This window comes from Styela clava, chromosome 3 (assembly GCF_964204865.1).
Source record: "Styela clava chromosome 3, kaStyClav1.hap1.2, whole genome shotgun sequence".
NCBI classification, from domain to species: domain Eukaryota; kingdom Metazoa; phylum Chordata; class Ascidiacea; order Stolidobranchia; family Styelidae; genus Styela; species Styela clava.
The window spans coordinates 9,592,983-9,610,292 of NC_135252.1; the positions used below are offsets into that span (position 1 = coordinate 9,592,983).

The 17,310-nt window shown below is 33.1% G+C and overlaps 1 protein-coding gene across 1 annotated transcript; it reads right to left on the bottom strand.

Annotated features, from left to right (window-relative positions):
* Positions 1 to 215: 215 nt before the first annotated feature.
* On the bottom strand, positions 216 to 17,185 carry LOC120341882 (uncharacterized). Its single transcript, XM_039410442.2, has 32 exons — positions 16,564 to 17,185; positions 16,138 to 16,260; positions 15,439 to 15,587; positions 14,800 to 14,958; positions 13,953 to 14,130; positions 13,036 to 13,218; positions 12,601 to 12,734; positions 12,438 to 12,518; positions 11,739 to 11,901; positions 11,411 to 11,561; positions 10,949 to 11,193; positions 10,680 to 10,828; positions 10,500 to 10,593; positions 9,974 to 10,063; positions 9,424 to 9,510; positions 9,239 to 9,345; positions 9,046 to 9,155; positions 8,302 to 8,436; positions 7,605 to 7,748; positions 7,200 to 7,372; positions 6,771 to 6,915; positions 6,273 to 6,485; positions 5,536 to 5,656; positions 4,641 to 4,882; positions 4,047 to 4,210; positions 3,315 to 3,607; positions 3,089 to 3,219; positions 2,642 to 2,852; positions 1,890 to 2,130; positions 1,339 to 1,529; positions 932 to 1,077; positions 216 to 492 (listed from the first exon to the last, which is right to left on the bottom strand). Exons 1-32 carry the CDS (start codon positions 16,730 to 16,732, stop codon positions 216 to 218), a joined length of 5,199 nt encoding a protein of 1,732 aa, XP_039266376.2. The 5' UTR covers positions 16,733 to 17,185.
* Positions 17,186 to 17,310: the final 125 nt, after the last annotated feature.

A 17,310-nucleotide genomic window follows, 5' to 3' on the forward strand; every position in this document is an offset into this window, starting at 1 on the left:
AGTGAGAATACATAGTATCTAAGAAACATTTTTGCAAGAGTCCAGATGTGAAATCTCTCAGTAATATGAAAAATCAGTTTTGTGACAAGCTGCACAAGATTTAGATGAGTGGTTAAATCAATTACTGATATCAGGAAACGGTGTCTTCATTTTTAGTGGTCTAAGAATTCTGCAGAACTGTAATAAAAATATTCAAAGCATACTTGCTAATATATTTAATTCTTGTTCAAACAAACATAACAAAGCCCAGTGCCATTCCTGTATCGGTCGTAGTATTCTCTAGTATTTGGTACTCGATTCATACCAAGATACACCATATACCAAGATTGGTTGTTACTAGCACTGCCATGTATTTTACCAGTCCAGTCTCCACCTTTTGACATCCAAGTCCACTCATTAAAAGTTAATTTAACTGTAGCTCTTGAATTCGGAACAACAATCACAGGCAATATATTTACTGCTATTCCGAGAGGATTGTTTTGGCTTTGAAATCTGTATATTATATATATATATTAATTAGACATAAATGTTAATAAATACTGCACCTGAATAAGTTACGAGTGTATGGTAAAGGACATGAGAGTATATAGATATCTAGAAATACAAATGTGCCTATATGCCCAAAAATTGTGATCATGAGATAATTGGAATGAATAAATGAAGCTTAGAGTCGGTGCCCCTCGTGAACAACTAACTCATTTTTGCATCAGCCAAGGATGTATTCAACAGTAAATTAATTTATTCATTTCCATTCCAATGTTTATAAATCAAATTTCGACCTACCCACAATGAATTGAATCATGTACATGCTATTCATAGTCAAGACCACTGAGTATGGATATCTGCAAATCATATCCAATACAAAAAAAAATAATGTGGGTCTGAGCCATTTAAATAACTTGTATATATATATATATATTTGTGAACTTGCCCAGATGATGACAACTGTCGTCCAACTCCAGTAACCAAATGTTCTTCTGATGGTGACCGAGCATCATGACCATTTGTGTCAGGAAATGTAGTCAGAACAGTATGATAACCAGCGATTATTCCACCATACCAAAGTTGCATTGTCACCTTGAAGTGAATGATAAGAGTTTACTACAGATGCAAAATTTGCTCAAAATGATAATTTAAAATCACAAATTTTGTTCGATTCCTACATTGCGATATTCATCTCACACAATAGCCAGATCAAGTCAGTTCTTCACTAACTACAAGTTAATTGAAATAAAGTTCAAGGATCGAAATACCTTACTACTCTAAATAATCAGAAAGCTCACTTCTAGTGATATTTGTACGTAACAAATATATGATAAAAGTTAAATTCAAACTCACAGAATGTTCCTTGGTTATGTTCATTCCAATAATTGCCTTAGAATTACATGCTTTTGGAAGAGTTCTATTCTCTTTTCTTATTACTTGATCTCGATAAGGAAATTGTGGGACTGACAATAAATTTGTTCCAGTGGTTTCAAGTGTTGCAAGGTTGAATGAAGATTCACATTCACTGTGTATGCAAATAAGACCTGAAAATATGAAAGATTAGAATTTAATTTGATGCATCGAATGATTGACTATTTTGTCAGGTGTGTTTCTTGGGTGCCACAGAAAATTATGAAGTCTGATGTACGACTTTAAAACGTTTTAAATAACATAATCAATCCATGGAATGATGTAAGTACCAATGCCAAAGTTCCATTCAGTAGAAACAAACATTATTTCATTTCGCCATATTGCATTTTCTACCATTGTTTCCATACCTCTTATTCACTTTTTAAACTGACGAGAGCTTTTTATTAAAAATTTTGTTTAAAAGTTTATTCACAGTATAATATTTCAATCATGAGTTATATTTGCAATGTAGAGGGACATAATATAAAACACACCTTTGTTTCCCACAAGATTCCAGACCATTTTTCCATCTCTTTCTTCACAAATAATACGACGAACATTTCTGTCATCCTGCACAAATCCTGAGTTGCAGATAACACTGCACACAGATCCTGGTCGAGCACTGTCTCCACATAAGTAACGTCCGTTACTGATTGCTGGAAGCAAAGTGGGACATTTTCGCTCACGACATTCCCAAATACCATCTGGTTCCCAATTGTAATTTCCACTGCAAGTCTGAAAACAAAAAAGTGTTCACACTTGAGATGTTGATGATTTTACTAATTTCCAAAAATTTGTCTCGAATACCCTCCATATATATCTTTTAATTTTCATTTAAATGGGTCAGACAAAAATTAGTTAACGAAAGAGAGGGAGAGGAAGATTTATCTTTTGGTCAACGAAAAATACAGTAAACAAAACAATAAAAAAAGTAACGGCAATAAATATCGTAATTTGATATGAACGAAAGAGAGTATGACGATGCAATAAAGGACCATATTATGCGTATTTGATTTACGTTATTATAATTTATACATAACAAATAGGGTGTATGCCGCACATTCATGTTTTAGGCCAGCATGGTCTTGTGCATACATCCCGTCTTCAGTATTTATAATTACTAATTCTTTTATATTGCTTTTACGAGACGAATAAATATACATACATACAATACCTTAATGTAAGCAATATGAAAAAGAGATTCTAGACGAAAAATACTTTTATAAAAAATAACTGTATCCCTTGCCTTATTTTGGGCTCCAATAACTTCAAAATTTTTCAAGCATTTCAAAGTGCATGTGGAACCTGGTTTGAATCTGTCATCCTCACTCTGCAATTGGTTAATACGACTATAGCAGGATAACGAGTCAATATTGCCTATTGTTTTTGGATGAAAACATTTTCTTTGTACACATCTCCATCTTGAACCAGACCACGATCCATCTTTGTTACAACGCCTGAATGCAGAAATCACTTTTTGGATGGGATTTTCATATTTATCCTGGGGGAAATATTTTGCTTATGAAGATTATCATTGTTTGTTGAATAAGCCAGTGTGAATATTTTCTGAACAAAATTATTTTAAATCTTTATTGAACTTCCCCACACATATAAAGGGAGCATGGGACTTAAAAGTAATTTACATATAACAATGACTAAAAGTTATTTGTTGCAAATGAAGAAAATCCAATACCTTCTGTGTGATAATTTTGCACCAATAACAAATGCTTCATGGCATTCAAGAGTACATTCAGAACCGACACTTGTACCATTACTACAGTTGATTTTGTGTACCTCATTTTGATAATGTTTCAACAAGTCAACCTGTTTTAAAACAATATGCATATATTGCCAAAGCTAGTTTTTTATTTTATTGATAAGTAAAAGAATTTTAATAAACTTGCATCTCTCAACATTACCCTGTGATATTTCAGAGGCCCTTGAACACTGAGTTTCTCCAGCGGTGCACAAGTCATTGTTTCACATTGCCATTTAGGAGGAGAACCAGAGAAATAAAATGAGGCATTCTCCCAGCTGCCATTGATACATTCAGTATTTAATTCTGTGATGTATTTTATCCTAGGATTTGAACGACTGTCTTTCACTCTGTAGCCCGCCGGACACGATATAGTACATTCTGAACCAGGAATAACACCATCTGTACAACTCATTTCACCTAATACAGATGTATTTACGGGAAGTGAACAGAGCTCTGTGAAAGTCAAAAATAATGTTGCATATTATAAAATATGGAAGTAGAAAATTTCATTGTTAGAAATCGGTTGCCATATCTGACTAAAAAGAGTGCCATCAAAAACAGAAAAGATTAGTGAAAATGTAACAAATATCATGGAGTATTTCATAGTTTATTATAAATATTGAAAAAATATTATTGTAACTAATAAAATTAATATGCCAAATAACATTTACATCTATTAAATATGTCCATATTGAATGATTTTATAGTATAAAAGTGTAACTACAATCGCTTAACAATATCAAAAACATAGAAAAATTATAAAAAAGAATGCTTAAAGAAAGAACATGATTTTATCAATGCAAAGAGATTCAAAAAGTATATTCTTTACAATTAGTTGAAGTGTTAGTCGAAGAAATTTGTTTGAGCAACTGCCTAATAAATGATAACTCACTTTCATCACAAAATATGCCTTGATATCCTTTGCTACAAACGCAGTCAAAACTCCCATAACGATTGACACAGATACCGGTCTGACCACACAATGGCGGTTCTGTTTCACATTCATCAATATCAATATTGCAATTTTTACCTTCAAATCCATGAAGACATTCACAACTGCAAACAAACTTCAATATTAACAGTATACAAGTTCATTTTTAATACCTCTACTATATCAAATGGTATACTAGATAGCTTTAATATGAACTTTTTGATTTTTCAACATGCGTCATGATGAAATCAATGACTGGAATTTTTCATGTTTCACTAATACTTTGTGGATGACGCACCAATTAATGAATTGGGTATGCTGAACAAAAATTTTCAACTCTTTAATCACATGACAAATTCTTTCAAATTTTTCGTAAGTCTGAAAAATAATAAACTTCATATATTACCGATATTTCAACTATTTCCCCCTCTTTTTTATATAAATTCATTTGATACCAGTACCTTTTTACCATAACGTGCTAAGAATAATATGAAAAAAAATATTCACGAACAAAAAAGTGATATTTGTAACTAAACATATAGTGAAGTTTATTACCGGTAACCAACTTCCTCGGTCATGCATTCAGCTCCGTTTTTGCATGGAAAGGAAAGACAAGCATCATTCTGTATTTGACATCTTTTTCCAGCATATCCTTGTTTACAATTGCACTTATAATCATTGATCAAATCAGTACAAGTAGCGCCATTTTTGCATATATTTGGTAAACAATCATCAATATTTTGATTACAAAATTTGCCAGCAAATCCAACACGACATTTGCATTTGTATTCGTTATCCTTTAATAAAGTTGGTTTAGTAAGAATATTGAATTTGTTAAATATCATCAGTGTTGAACAAGCGTAACAATCCATTTGGAACATATTTAACCATATAACACTTTAATTATAATTGAGAAAAAAGAATGGAGTAATCTTCAGTTTTCCAATAGATACTATTATGATGGGTTAGAATTTCCAATTCCCTCATCACAAAAAAGGTGACGTTTCACATATTAAATCACAACCCAAGTAATCATGTTAAAAACTGATATACTAAAATGTTGATGTTCCATATTCAGGTATGAAAGAGAAGTAACTGATCAGTGCTCATCACCACCTAGAGTCTTTTTACACATAACTTGGCCCTTACAAGGGTGATAAAATGTCAGATAGGAAAATTCTGCTTCTAACCCATAATAGCTAGAATCAAACACTAAGCCTGTTAAAAAGGGAAAGAAAGATTAGGAAAGCTACTACATTCTACAATTATTGTTACTACTACTATTATTATTATCTACTATTTATCTTTTATCATTTCTTTAAATTCAATTTGAGAGCAAAATATTGCGATTACTTGATTGCAACAGGCCCAACAGCTATCAAACTGTTCTGAATTTATTTAAATAAGTACGGTATTTTAAAAACACTAGTACAAATACATGAAATCTTACCCCATCAATACACTGTGCTCCATTTTTACATTCATGTTCTCCACATTCATTAATGTTAATTTCACAGCCTTCTCCTTCAAATCCATTATCACATTTACAAAAATATGAGCCGTATGTATTTCTAAGATATAGGTGTGAATTGAAACAATTTATAATAATAATTTTAACTACTATTAACTACTTCTCATGCATTTGGACCTGTTTTCTTTTTATTACTTTCAAACCTTCTGAAGGAAAGTGAGGGATTTCACTGTCTTTTTTTACTGATACTTGATAAGCAAATATTCAAATCTTTCAGGCTTGCACTCATATGCATACTATAAGATTTCAAAACTAGATGTGTATAAATAGAAAACAAAGGTGGGTGTGATAATTATAAATACTTGAGTGTTACAACTTTAAAGATTAAAAGACACAACGATTATTACTACATATTCATATTGCAGGTTTCTTGAAAATTGATCATTGAATATTTCACTAAATGACAAAATATGCATTAGATTTGCATATAAATATTTACCATTTTAATGTTTACCAAAATTTTACTATAAAAAAATATAGCATAATCAAAAGAGGTTCAATTTAAGTATTGATTTTTATTTCAAACTTGACTGACTACATTCAATAAGTTTATTATTTTAATCATGTTGTGTATTTTACTCCTACTCCTTTATATGAATTTCTCGTTAGTTTTTTCCCATTTTTTCATATTTATTTCAGATCAATATTCTACTTACACACAATTGCCATGTATTCCACAAACATTTTCAATATTTCCACATTCATTGATGTCTTTAGCGCAATACGTTCCTTGAAATCCTTTTTTGCAATCACAGGTAAATTTTGCTATACCGTCTATACACGTTCCATCATTTTGACAAGGCGAGGATACACATTCATTTATGTTCTCATCACAATTTGTACCTGCATAACCTACTTTACAATCACACCTAAAATTGGTTAAAAAAGAAAATTTAAATCTAACAAAACTATAGCAAGGAAAATACTAGGTTAGTGAATAGTTAGTTTTCTATATTTAAACGATGAAAGTGCAGTCCACACAAAGGCCATAATACAGCATCAAAAAAATTCAATACCTGCAACTACTAGTACTGTATAACTCTATTTTATTGTTGCCAATGTACTTTTGATGATTCATGATGTCATCTCACTTTTCCAGATTTATTCATGCTTGCAATACACCAATTATTTATAGGATAAAATATAAATGTTACCTGTAAGAGCCTGGTTTATTTTCTTGACAATATCCATTTTCACCACATGGACTTGATAAGCATTCATTTATGTCAAACTGACAATAACGACCATTAAAGCCAGGGTGGCAACTGCATGAATATTCATTCACTCCATCTTCACAGACTAAAAATTATGATGATATTGATCGAAAACCAATGCTACAAATTAGAATTTTGTCTAAATCAAGCTATCTTGAATTGGAAAAATGACATTTATCAGATTCAATATGTAGGAAAATTTAGATCTTGGGCTTTACCAGAATTAACAAGATTCAAATCAGAGTTAATAGGTAAATGATAAAACATTGCAAAGGTTAGATGATGCATTGCAAAATTGGTTGTATTGGGTGGAAATATAGTAATATTATTGATTCCATCAAGTTATACAATGACAAATATTAAAAATACCTCCATTCCTACAAGCATTTCCTATACATTCATCTATATCGATATTGCATTTTGATCCTGTATATCCAGCTAAGCAGTCACATTTGGATGACCCAATATAATTTACACATTTCCCTTTATTACTACATGGATCTGGATCACAGTAATCAGTTATTGTTTCGCACAGATCCCCTCTATAAAAAGTATCATACTTCATGATGAAAAATTCTTGATATAATCATGATAAAAAGCAGAAATCACATACCAGTATACACTTTGAAGATTCAAGATCAATAAATATTTCAAATCACTATTCAGTTAATCAAAGTAGAAACATATAATGAATGAATCATATGTGATGGTCGGAATAAATGCCATTAATTTCATGTACTCGATATTCAGTAATATATTTATGCAAATACCAACCTATATCCAACAGCACATTTACATATGAATGATCCAACTGAGTTACTACATCTCCCTCCTTCTCCACAAGGATCATCAAGACATTCATCTACATCCATGTGGCATGTACTACCTTCATAGCCATTTACACAAATACATTCAAACCTGAATTTAAATTATTTAATGTAATAAAAAATTTATTTTCAAAGACCAACTTGGGCATAAAAAATACTATAATGATTTTATAAAGCTATGCTAATGACTTTGCCATAATATGTATGTACAATTGTGGGGTGGGGCTGCATACGACCCTTTGTTGTCGAAGCTCTCCCGTGAATCAAAGTGGCTACAGCAGTTTTTTGTTAGAAGCAGTGGGGATTCAATGAAAGTCGGCGGGTATAAAGTCGATTACTACTCGTCGAGAGCGGTGAAAATAAGTTGCATTAAGGTGATTCTAATCTGTCAAAACAAACTTTGTCTTTTCATTTTCCAAGTTCTTTGACAACTATTGAATTTGGCGATTAAGATTAATGCCTTAGAATTAACTGTGTGTGTATCTTAGTTGCAAACCCCATGCCCACTACCTCACTGATGGTGTAAGAAATTGAGTATGCCTTGTTGAATTGGAAAGATTCCAGTCCTTCCAATAATAATAGCTCCTAAAATATCATGACTCATGATGATTTATTATGCAAGAATAAAAATTAGACAAAATTACCCAGCAATCTTGTCAATGCAATCTTCAGACTTTTCAGTTATACAAGGTGAAGAGGCACAATCATCAATATTGGTTTCACAAAGTTTTCCTTCAAATCCTGGTTGGCATTCACATTCATAATACCCAATTCTATCTCTGTATAGCAAAAATAGCTTGATGTACTCAACTGAATTATCAATTATCTAGAGCTGGGGTTCTCAACCTTTTTTCCGTCAAGTACCCCCCGAGTCACAAAATAATCAACGCGAACCCTCTGTAATCAGACAACGAACAAAGTTGCGATATACATATATATATATTGACTAACGATTTGTTGCAATACCAACTTATTGACCATATGTAACTAAATTAAATCGTCTTGTTGATATTATTGCCCTTGTCGTCTGCCTAACTAATAAATTCCTAAAATTTCTCCCAAGTTTTAATAAGCATAATAACTCCTCCAATGCTCGCAGCACGCTGTCTTTAGAGATTTCACAGTTTGTACGCAAAGACTTGAATTTCACATTGTTGCGTCATAATCACAACAACGCTAGATCATGTAAAATCTATGTTTCAATTGGCGTCTAGTTTCAATGGGCATGCATTTTCCCGTGATGGTAATAAAGGATATTGAAAAACAGCAACATAAAAAAACTCGACTGTCATCCAAGTACCCCTGGAAATCTTCTCGTGAACCCTTGGGGGTTTGCGAACCCCAGGTTGAGAACCTCTGATCTAGAGTGTAAATGGATTGCTACTCACCTGCAAAAACCTTTATTCATGCAAGGATTTGAGTGACATTCGTTCACAGCTTCTTCACAATTTCGTCCAGTCCATCCTGTGTTATCACATATACAAGTGTAATTGTTGATCTGATAATGAATAACTTATTCAATATATATCCAATATTTAACCAAACTAGATAAAAAAATATATATTTATCTGAATTACATACACCATCAACACAATCTCCACCATGTTTACAGGGACGTGAAAGACATTCATTTTTATTCAACTGACAGTGAGTTCCATGGAAACCTGGATTGCATTTGCATTGATAGTCTGCAAATAGAACAATAGGTTATGAGAAACATGCAGTGATTTAATATATCTCGGAAAAAAAAATTAATATATTATTACCATTGATTAGATCAACGCATACTCCTCTGTTACAATCAACATTTTCACATTCATCAATCTCAGTTTCACAGAAAAGACCGGTGTATCCTGGATAAACGTGTTGACAAATGAAATCTAATTCCATAAAATCATCATGGGTGGACTGAACCTCAGCAAAAAGTCAATCATGATAAAACATCAATGGGTATATTCAAATTGTATAGAAGAATTTTTTTGTAATCAAATTAATTTTATGGAGATAAGGATTGAAGAAATGTTAATGTATGTATATATGTATGAAAAGGTAAATAAAAAAAAAACATCTAAAACTAGAGCATCAATAGTGGAACCTTTGGGATATAAAACCAGGTAAAACTTTATCATACACAGAGGCATCACAATTACTAAAATTTCAGTTCAATTCTTTTGAACTTTCAACTCCTTTGAATATGTAAGAGGTATAAAACATTGGATAAAATGAACAAATTTGCCCCCTGCTCGAACTATAACATTTTTAATTCATGTTAATAATATGGAAACAAAATATCACTCCAAAATCATATAAATGTACCTGCTGTACAACTGCAATAAAATTCATCATCACTGTCTTTCAAGCATTTACTTCCATATTTACAGGTTCCTTTTCTGCAACTGCTAGTCTCTGAAAAAGAAAAATAGAAATGAATATGATTCTTAAATTTCAATATAATAAATATACTCTTCGTGAGAAGACACTTCTATATAAAGTAGTTCAAAAACTTCTTTAGTTGACAAAGTTATTGCTATTCGAAAAAGATGTTACACATCCTTGAAATTGCATACTTGCAGTAAAATACACCATGTTTCAATACCTGAATTTGAATTAATAGGCTTTTGAATATTAAAGGGCATTTTTTATATGTTGAAATAAAGTTGGATCATCTCATCAATCAGAGGTTCATAAAATAATTTAAGATGTATTACACAGGCTATACTCATAATTACAATTTATAGTACCGATAGTTCATTATGGCAAGAAATTTCGAATGCATCAAAAACTTTTAAATCAAGTGTTCAAATTTCCTGAATTAATGATTGAATAATTTTAATTCATTTACTTTGACATTGTACACTTTCAGAATCCCATTTTGGGCCACTGTTTGGTGTTCTTTCGCAAGTGTGGAAGCAGGATAATATTGTGTTGTTTCCTTTCTAAAATAAATTCACTCTTGTAAGCTAGGTTTGTGAAATTTTTAAACATGCTGACTTAAATGGTGCAATAAAAATGCCTTGTTTACCTCACATAATTTTTCATCTTCAGGGTTGGATGATGGAACAATTTCATATCCTGGCTTACATCGAGTTGTGCAACTAGAACCTATTCTATCACCTTCAGTACACGAGACAATGACTTCATTTTGTTCCGAAAGAGTCTCGCAACCTTTTTCTGCAAATAAAATTATGGTGTCATGTATATACTGTAACCTCCACATGTCTTCCTACAAAAATCAAGCTAAATGTACTTGAAATAAAATATAATTTCAGATCAGTATTAAAAGAAACTCACCTATACATTCCCAACTAGTCTTTTCCCAGTTACCATCATACCCACAAAATGCAATTCCTTCTCCTATTGTTCTATAGCCCTTAAAGCATGAAAGAGTAAATGTGGTTCCAACAGTTGTAAACACAATATTTCGATCACTTTCATTTTTATTCTCTATCTCCCCATATGGTACTTTTAACTTTAGCTTGTCACATAATGTATCTTTAATATCTCTAACAGCTTCACAGAATTTGTTGGCGATGTCCCTGGGCAGAATTAAGAATGAATGAAAAACAACAATGAAATAGAAGGCATGAAAAGATTAATGAGATTACCAAGAATCAACTCTAAGATCTCTATCCTGTAACACTGCAAAGCAAACTAAGTAAGAAAATTTGCTTAGAGACTGCAGGTGCACAGAGTACGAAATCTATCACATTCTATCAAATATACAATATAAATATCATTCATTCTAATTCTCACCACACAAGTGTAACATTCATTAGATCTTCATACTCTGCTAAAATGTCCATTACATTTTCATCAGATGAAATTTGCCTCAAATCATTTGGACTGGCATTCTTCACTCCAATGGGATATACTTTTGACAAGCTCTTCAATTTAAGTGCAGGACCTCAAATTACATTTGGAATAGGTCAATATTTGGGCAAAGCACAGACATTAAAAACATTCCCACTGCTGTTCCAAATAACCCAATAAAGCAATGGAATCCCTTCTTTGACATACCTAGGAAAATCAGTAGCGATTGTACAGAACATATGTATGCAATTTATATAAAATGATTTACTACCTGTTATATTATCTCTTGCTTCCCCGTCTGTGATGAGCAATGTAATATGTGGAACGTCATTACCTCGTCTTCCGGATTTTAGTGAAAACTGATTGTCGAATGCATATTGCAATGCTTCACCAGTTCTTGTTCCTTTACCACAATATCCGATGTTTAACATTGCCTTAATTTAAAATATTATATATAGATGGCTATAAATGCTTTATGCTTTGTCAACCAAACTCCGTCCGAAAAAGTAAATCGTGTTTATGAATGAGACTTCTTACTACAGGGTTTCGTCCATCCTGGTCTCGTTTTTAAGTTATTTTATTGGTATTGTGGAGCTAATGAGGAGCTGTGAACCAGATTAACAAAAATAGATATGCTGTGCTATATGATGTTCCACAAACGATATAAATAAATATGAAAGAAAATATGCGATTTACCAACATCGAATCAAAAGACTCAGATCACAAAATGAAGATGTGGGGCTATAGTAAGAGCGATATGTATAAGTCAGACAGATATTTCAAATATGATTATCAAAAGACTGAAATATTACGCATACAATGAGGGAGCGATATGTTTACCTGCCTTCTTTTTATCGGCCCGACGGCCATTCTCTTAAGCACTATATATATTGAAATGATTAAGGTCTTTCTTGAGTGGGCTATAGCATTTTACTACTTGAATATTACCTGTTACAACGCACATACAAACCTCAATTAAACTGTGTTTCGTCACGTATTCGTCGTAAGAAAATTCTTCATGTACATCCATGTAATATCTTAAGCAAGAAACCTGTAACAAAATTTGAAAGCAACAGTATCTCAATACGCTGAACTCGTTGAGTTATTACACGGATAAATGAAATAAACCTTACTTGTACGCCGGACGGGCCGACATTTAACGCGTCGATTAAAGTCGCAACAAATTGTTTTGCCAATTCAAATCCTTCGCAGGTGACACTGGAGGACGAATCCAATATCACCAACAGGTCGAATTTTTCTTTGCACACTGCCGAAAATATATAATTGAAAGAAGTTTTTATAAATGAAAAAGATGATTCTGAAGTTGTAGGAATACATTGTACTGTAACTTTTCAATTCAAAACGGGAGCTTGTGAACATGATGGCATCCGAAGAAAGCAGGCCCTGATCATCTCAGCTTCCCTCGTGTCATAATAACAAATTAAGTCGCGCAGAAGCGTTGGGTTAGTTATATAACTGATGCAATGTTCAACTCCTCTCAGTATACAGGTTGAATAAAAGGGCATAGTTGCTGTAAACTCTTCGAGCTTAAAAAAAAAATAGCTCACTTCCACATGACGCCGGTTCTCCAGACCATTTTATACCAGGTCTAGTCACATGACAATATCTTGTGCCGTCGCCAAATAACTTGAATTTACCGTAGTTGCACAAAGTAGTGCATTTTGAGCCAATATCATTGAGATTAGAGCATTCCATCGAGGCATGTATAGGTAGTGGTAGTGGAGGACAGACTGGAATTTAAAAGAGAAAAAAATGACAGTCGTTTGTTAAGCTTTTAATCGTTAGTGACTGCAGGTTCTACATTTCGTCGAAGAACAGCAAGCGGATTTTCCATTCGGAAACGGTTTTATTCAAGTTATGACGTTCTAGAATTAGATAACACTCTTCTAACTTCGACTACAAAGCGATCAATCGACAGCACATGAAATCACGGCAGATTGGTTTTTAATTATATTCAATTACCATACGATGAAACTGCCGTAATTTTCTTGCGAAGAAACTACAGTGAATCATACAGAACAGAACTCTTAATTATTCACCAACGCCAAAGTATGTATAGATGTCAGCTCGCTAAAATAAAATGCTGAAATGCAGCATTGTCATATTGTCGATATGTAACATTTGAATGTACAAAGATAACTATCAATTGGAATTAAACTCGATATAGTTCAAAAATTTATGTGTACATTTGAACTTACGTACATTTGAACCACGTACATCTGAACCCACGACAATTGCCCTGCATACTATTGCACGTGCACCTTGGAATTTTTTTTTTACGGATATTTGAACCCATACTAACCCTAACCCATGGGTTTTAGCACCCGCATATAGATTGAACCCGCGGATATACACATGGGTTCAAATGTACGTGGGTTCAAATGTACGGTCATCGTCACGTTATACTTCAGAAATTGAAATCAGAAATAATATCTACCGTCATGCTATATTACTGATTACTTACCATAATGGACATAATATGATTTGATTTCACTTCGCAAGCTATCAGTAATACTGGGCAGTCGATCGAAATTTTCCAGTACATACAGTCGCAAACTACTTCTGGTATCTCCCGTTGCGATCAGTTTCAGCTCATCAATATAGTAATAAGGTCCGATTCCAATCGCAAATATCGTGACGTTCTATCAAAAATGGTTTATAACAAGAATTTCTGTGATAGGCCGCATTCACTTTACGTCGAAAAATTAGTACAATATCACGGCGTGTTTTTTGACAAAGGACCATAATGAGATAGTGTAGCCGAATGTCGCTGACCGATCCAGACAGGCGCAGTAAGACAAGCAAAACCAGCGAAAAGACGGGTTTAGAAAATGTCGATAACAGAGTCGGATAAAATCTTACTGTCATATATGATCTATATATACTCGAAATACAAAATTCAATGTATATTAATTAGGAACTTCTTTCCTGAACAATAGTGACGACTAAGGATGTAAGTTTCAGAATTTCAAATCGAAGCAATTCGAATCAACATCAAGTCGAATCGATTCGAACCAATTTAAGAAAAAAAACGGCTATATCACCATATTTACTTTATAATTTTATAATAATATATATATATTTGAAAATCAACGATAATATGATTTTATACTGAATAAAATCAGATTTGGAAATATTCGAATCGGAACATAGTGATTCGAAATTCGATTCGATAAAAAATATTCGAAACTTACATCCTCATGAGTTCAAATTGTACATCACGAACTGAAATTCACTGTTTCATGGATTTGGCATGGGCTTTGCAATCAGTGAATAAAATGGACAAATATTTCATTATATGAAACACTCACTTGACTTCTTGCATAATTGGACGAATGGATTACGTCATCATTAGATGTTCCATCCGTCAACAAAACGAGAATTTTAAGGGATTTATCGAAATTTATTGAATTTCGAAAATCTTCATTCACGGTTTTATTTATGGCAAATCCGGTATACGTGGTATAACCCTTTAAAAAAGATTCGTGTAGTTTATTCTTGCTATTACCTTTGTGGGAGTGCAGGGGTAAGAAAGTAAATATAATACATCGATAAGGGGTTAATGATAACAACACCTGGATAATTTTAAAAACAATTCAGGATTGGCCTCTGTAAATGGCTCATGAAGCTTGTTCGTTTTTTTGCAGCAATTTCGTAGGTTTACATAATTTATGCATTTTTCACTAAGTCTATGTATCATTCTACCCTGCCTATAATTTGAATTGACAACCCTTAGTTCAGAGGCAATTCAAAGTTGCCATCCTTTAACTGAAAAGTGCCATATTTCTTTGCACTTTGAAGCAATTTATAGAGTTTCATTTAGTTTTCTATGCGGTTTAAGGCATGATTGTCAGGTTGACTTGATTGTGAACGTCGACATCGTAGGACTGTCTCACAGACATAATAATGTAATATTTGATGGAACTACATAGTAACGTATTCTGGCATACCATGAGCTTCACAGCATTTATTTGATTTTTCAGACATTCATAATCTAAGCAAGATCCAAGTTTAATCTCCGTTTTCATGAGCTGTTGATTATCTGGTGTCCTTGTTCTGTACCAGTGAGAATATTGCACAACGCCGATCTGAAACGTTCCTTCGTAAAAAGTTTCGCAATGTTATTCTAACATTCAGTGGCTTACCCAGGATTTCGTTAGAGGATCAGGGGGATTTAGAAATTGAAATTTCGGACGTAATATTTTGTATTTTGCACCACGTGTATTCTGTATTCGAGGATTGGGGGACTGGGACGTCATAGTTGATTTGAATTACATTATTCGGTAATATTCAATATGAGTGAATTTTCGACATTTGTGTGAACTGTCGAACTGCAGCTATAAACAAGTATACAGTATACATGTGATAATAACCTTAAGTTTAAGAACGCTAAAAATCTCAAAACGTGATGATAACAGAAAATGATATGTCATAATACCCGTTTTAAGTCGCGAGCTGGGGGGGCATGGCCTAATGACCTCATTCGTAAGCTCATGTTGACATTGTGTTATGATATAGTATTATTTATAGCGTGACATGACCCACAGAGGCTTGTTGTGGAAAGTAAAATCTATATAATAAGGCTTTCCAATCCTGAATTTACAGGTTGATTAATGCCTCCGCCGTTTGATCAACTTACAAAAGCTCACCTTTTGATATGTCGAAACCACGTGATATTGAGTTTAGCCAAAACATTGTGTTTTTGAAGTCATATTCAGAAATTGATCCGGAACCATCCATGAGAAAGATTAGATCAACAAACGCATCTGATTCTGAAAAAGCCCGTAGCATAAATTTTTGAACTTTATCGTTTCATATTATCGAGTTTAATTCCAATTGATAGTTATCTTTGTACATTCTTAAATATTCAATCAATAATAATTCGGAATATTCATTCATACGAGAATACAAGACAGCTAGAATATAACATTCATAAACTGAAATTTAAACTTTACATTTCCAGATGCTATGAATAGCACATCAGTAGCTATTCGTAGCTCCCTGTGGTCAAGAATATAATAGAATGATTGAATGTTCATTTTTTTCTTTTCTATAGAAAAATAAATGAATATTACCATTTGGGATAGGCAGCCATGCAGGGTGATTCCAGTCGTCTCGCTTTGGATAAGGGTCTTTTCCGTTCCTCAGTCTGCCTTTACAGTTGGCACTAAACGTGCATTGCATATTACATAACTTAGAGTTGCAAAGAATTATAATTCCCACTATTATTATTTTCGTTTCCATGATAACTATTTTACGTTACCCACCATGTGGCTAACTTATGATTCGTACGAAGGCTATACAAGTTCAGTCAATTCAGGCATATTCAAGTAATGATCGTGAATCATTTCTGGTAACTCGCCGACCATCGTATTTGAGTGTGCTTGTGTCAAAGTTGCCTGCAGTAGAGCCTCAGGGTTAGGTTTGAAGATCTCAAAACAAAGTCATTTATTGTCGTCTATTGTGTGATTCAGCATATGGTTGACATTGAACGTAAACGTAATTGTTGGCCCGCCTATTATGACGCCCAGTGTTTTGAAACCAGATTCCAGAGTGTTGATGCTCAACTCGGCCATTTGCCCTGAATACGTGTCTCCTCCTGTAAGATACGTTCTGAATACGTGTCTCGTGTTACATTATGTTTTTGCTTTTTGGTTTCGTGCGTTAAAACGATTCTGTCATTGATAGTTTTATTTTCCAATATAGATTGAAGCATACAATTGTACACAATAAGATTTTTTTACGCAACTTCGTTATGAGAATTCACGTGTAAGCCTTTGATTACAGCATTGAAAGTTATATTCGACAAATACTATGTTTGT

What these genes read in the sequence shown, in the direction of transcription:
- LOC120341882 (XM_039410442.2), bottom strand. Translation starts at nt 16,732, where the DNA reads ATGGAAACGAAAATAATAATAGTGGGAATTATAATTCTTTGCAACTCT. An exon ending in AAATGTGCTGTTGGATATAG is followed by an intron (nt 7,373 to 7,604) that starts GTTGGTATTTGC and finishes TACTTTTTATAG; the next exon opens with AGGGGATCTGTGCGAAACAA. An exon ending in GGAATACATGGCAATTGTGT is followed by an intron (nt 5,657 to 6,272) that starts GTAAGTAGAATA and finishes CCTATATCTTAG; the next exon opens with AAATACATACGGCTCATATT.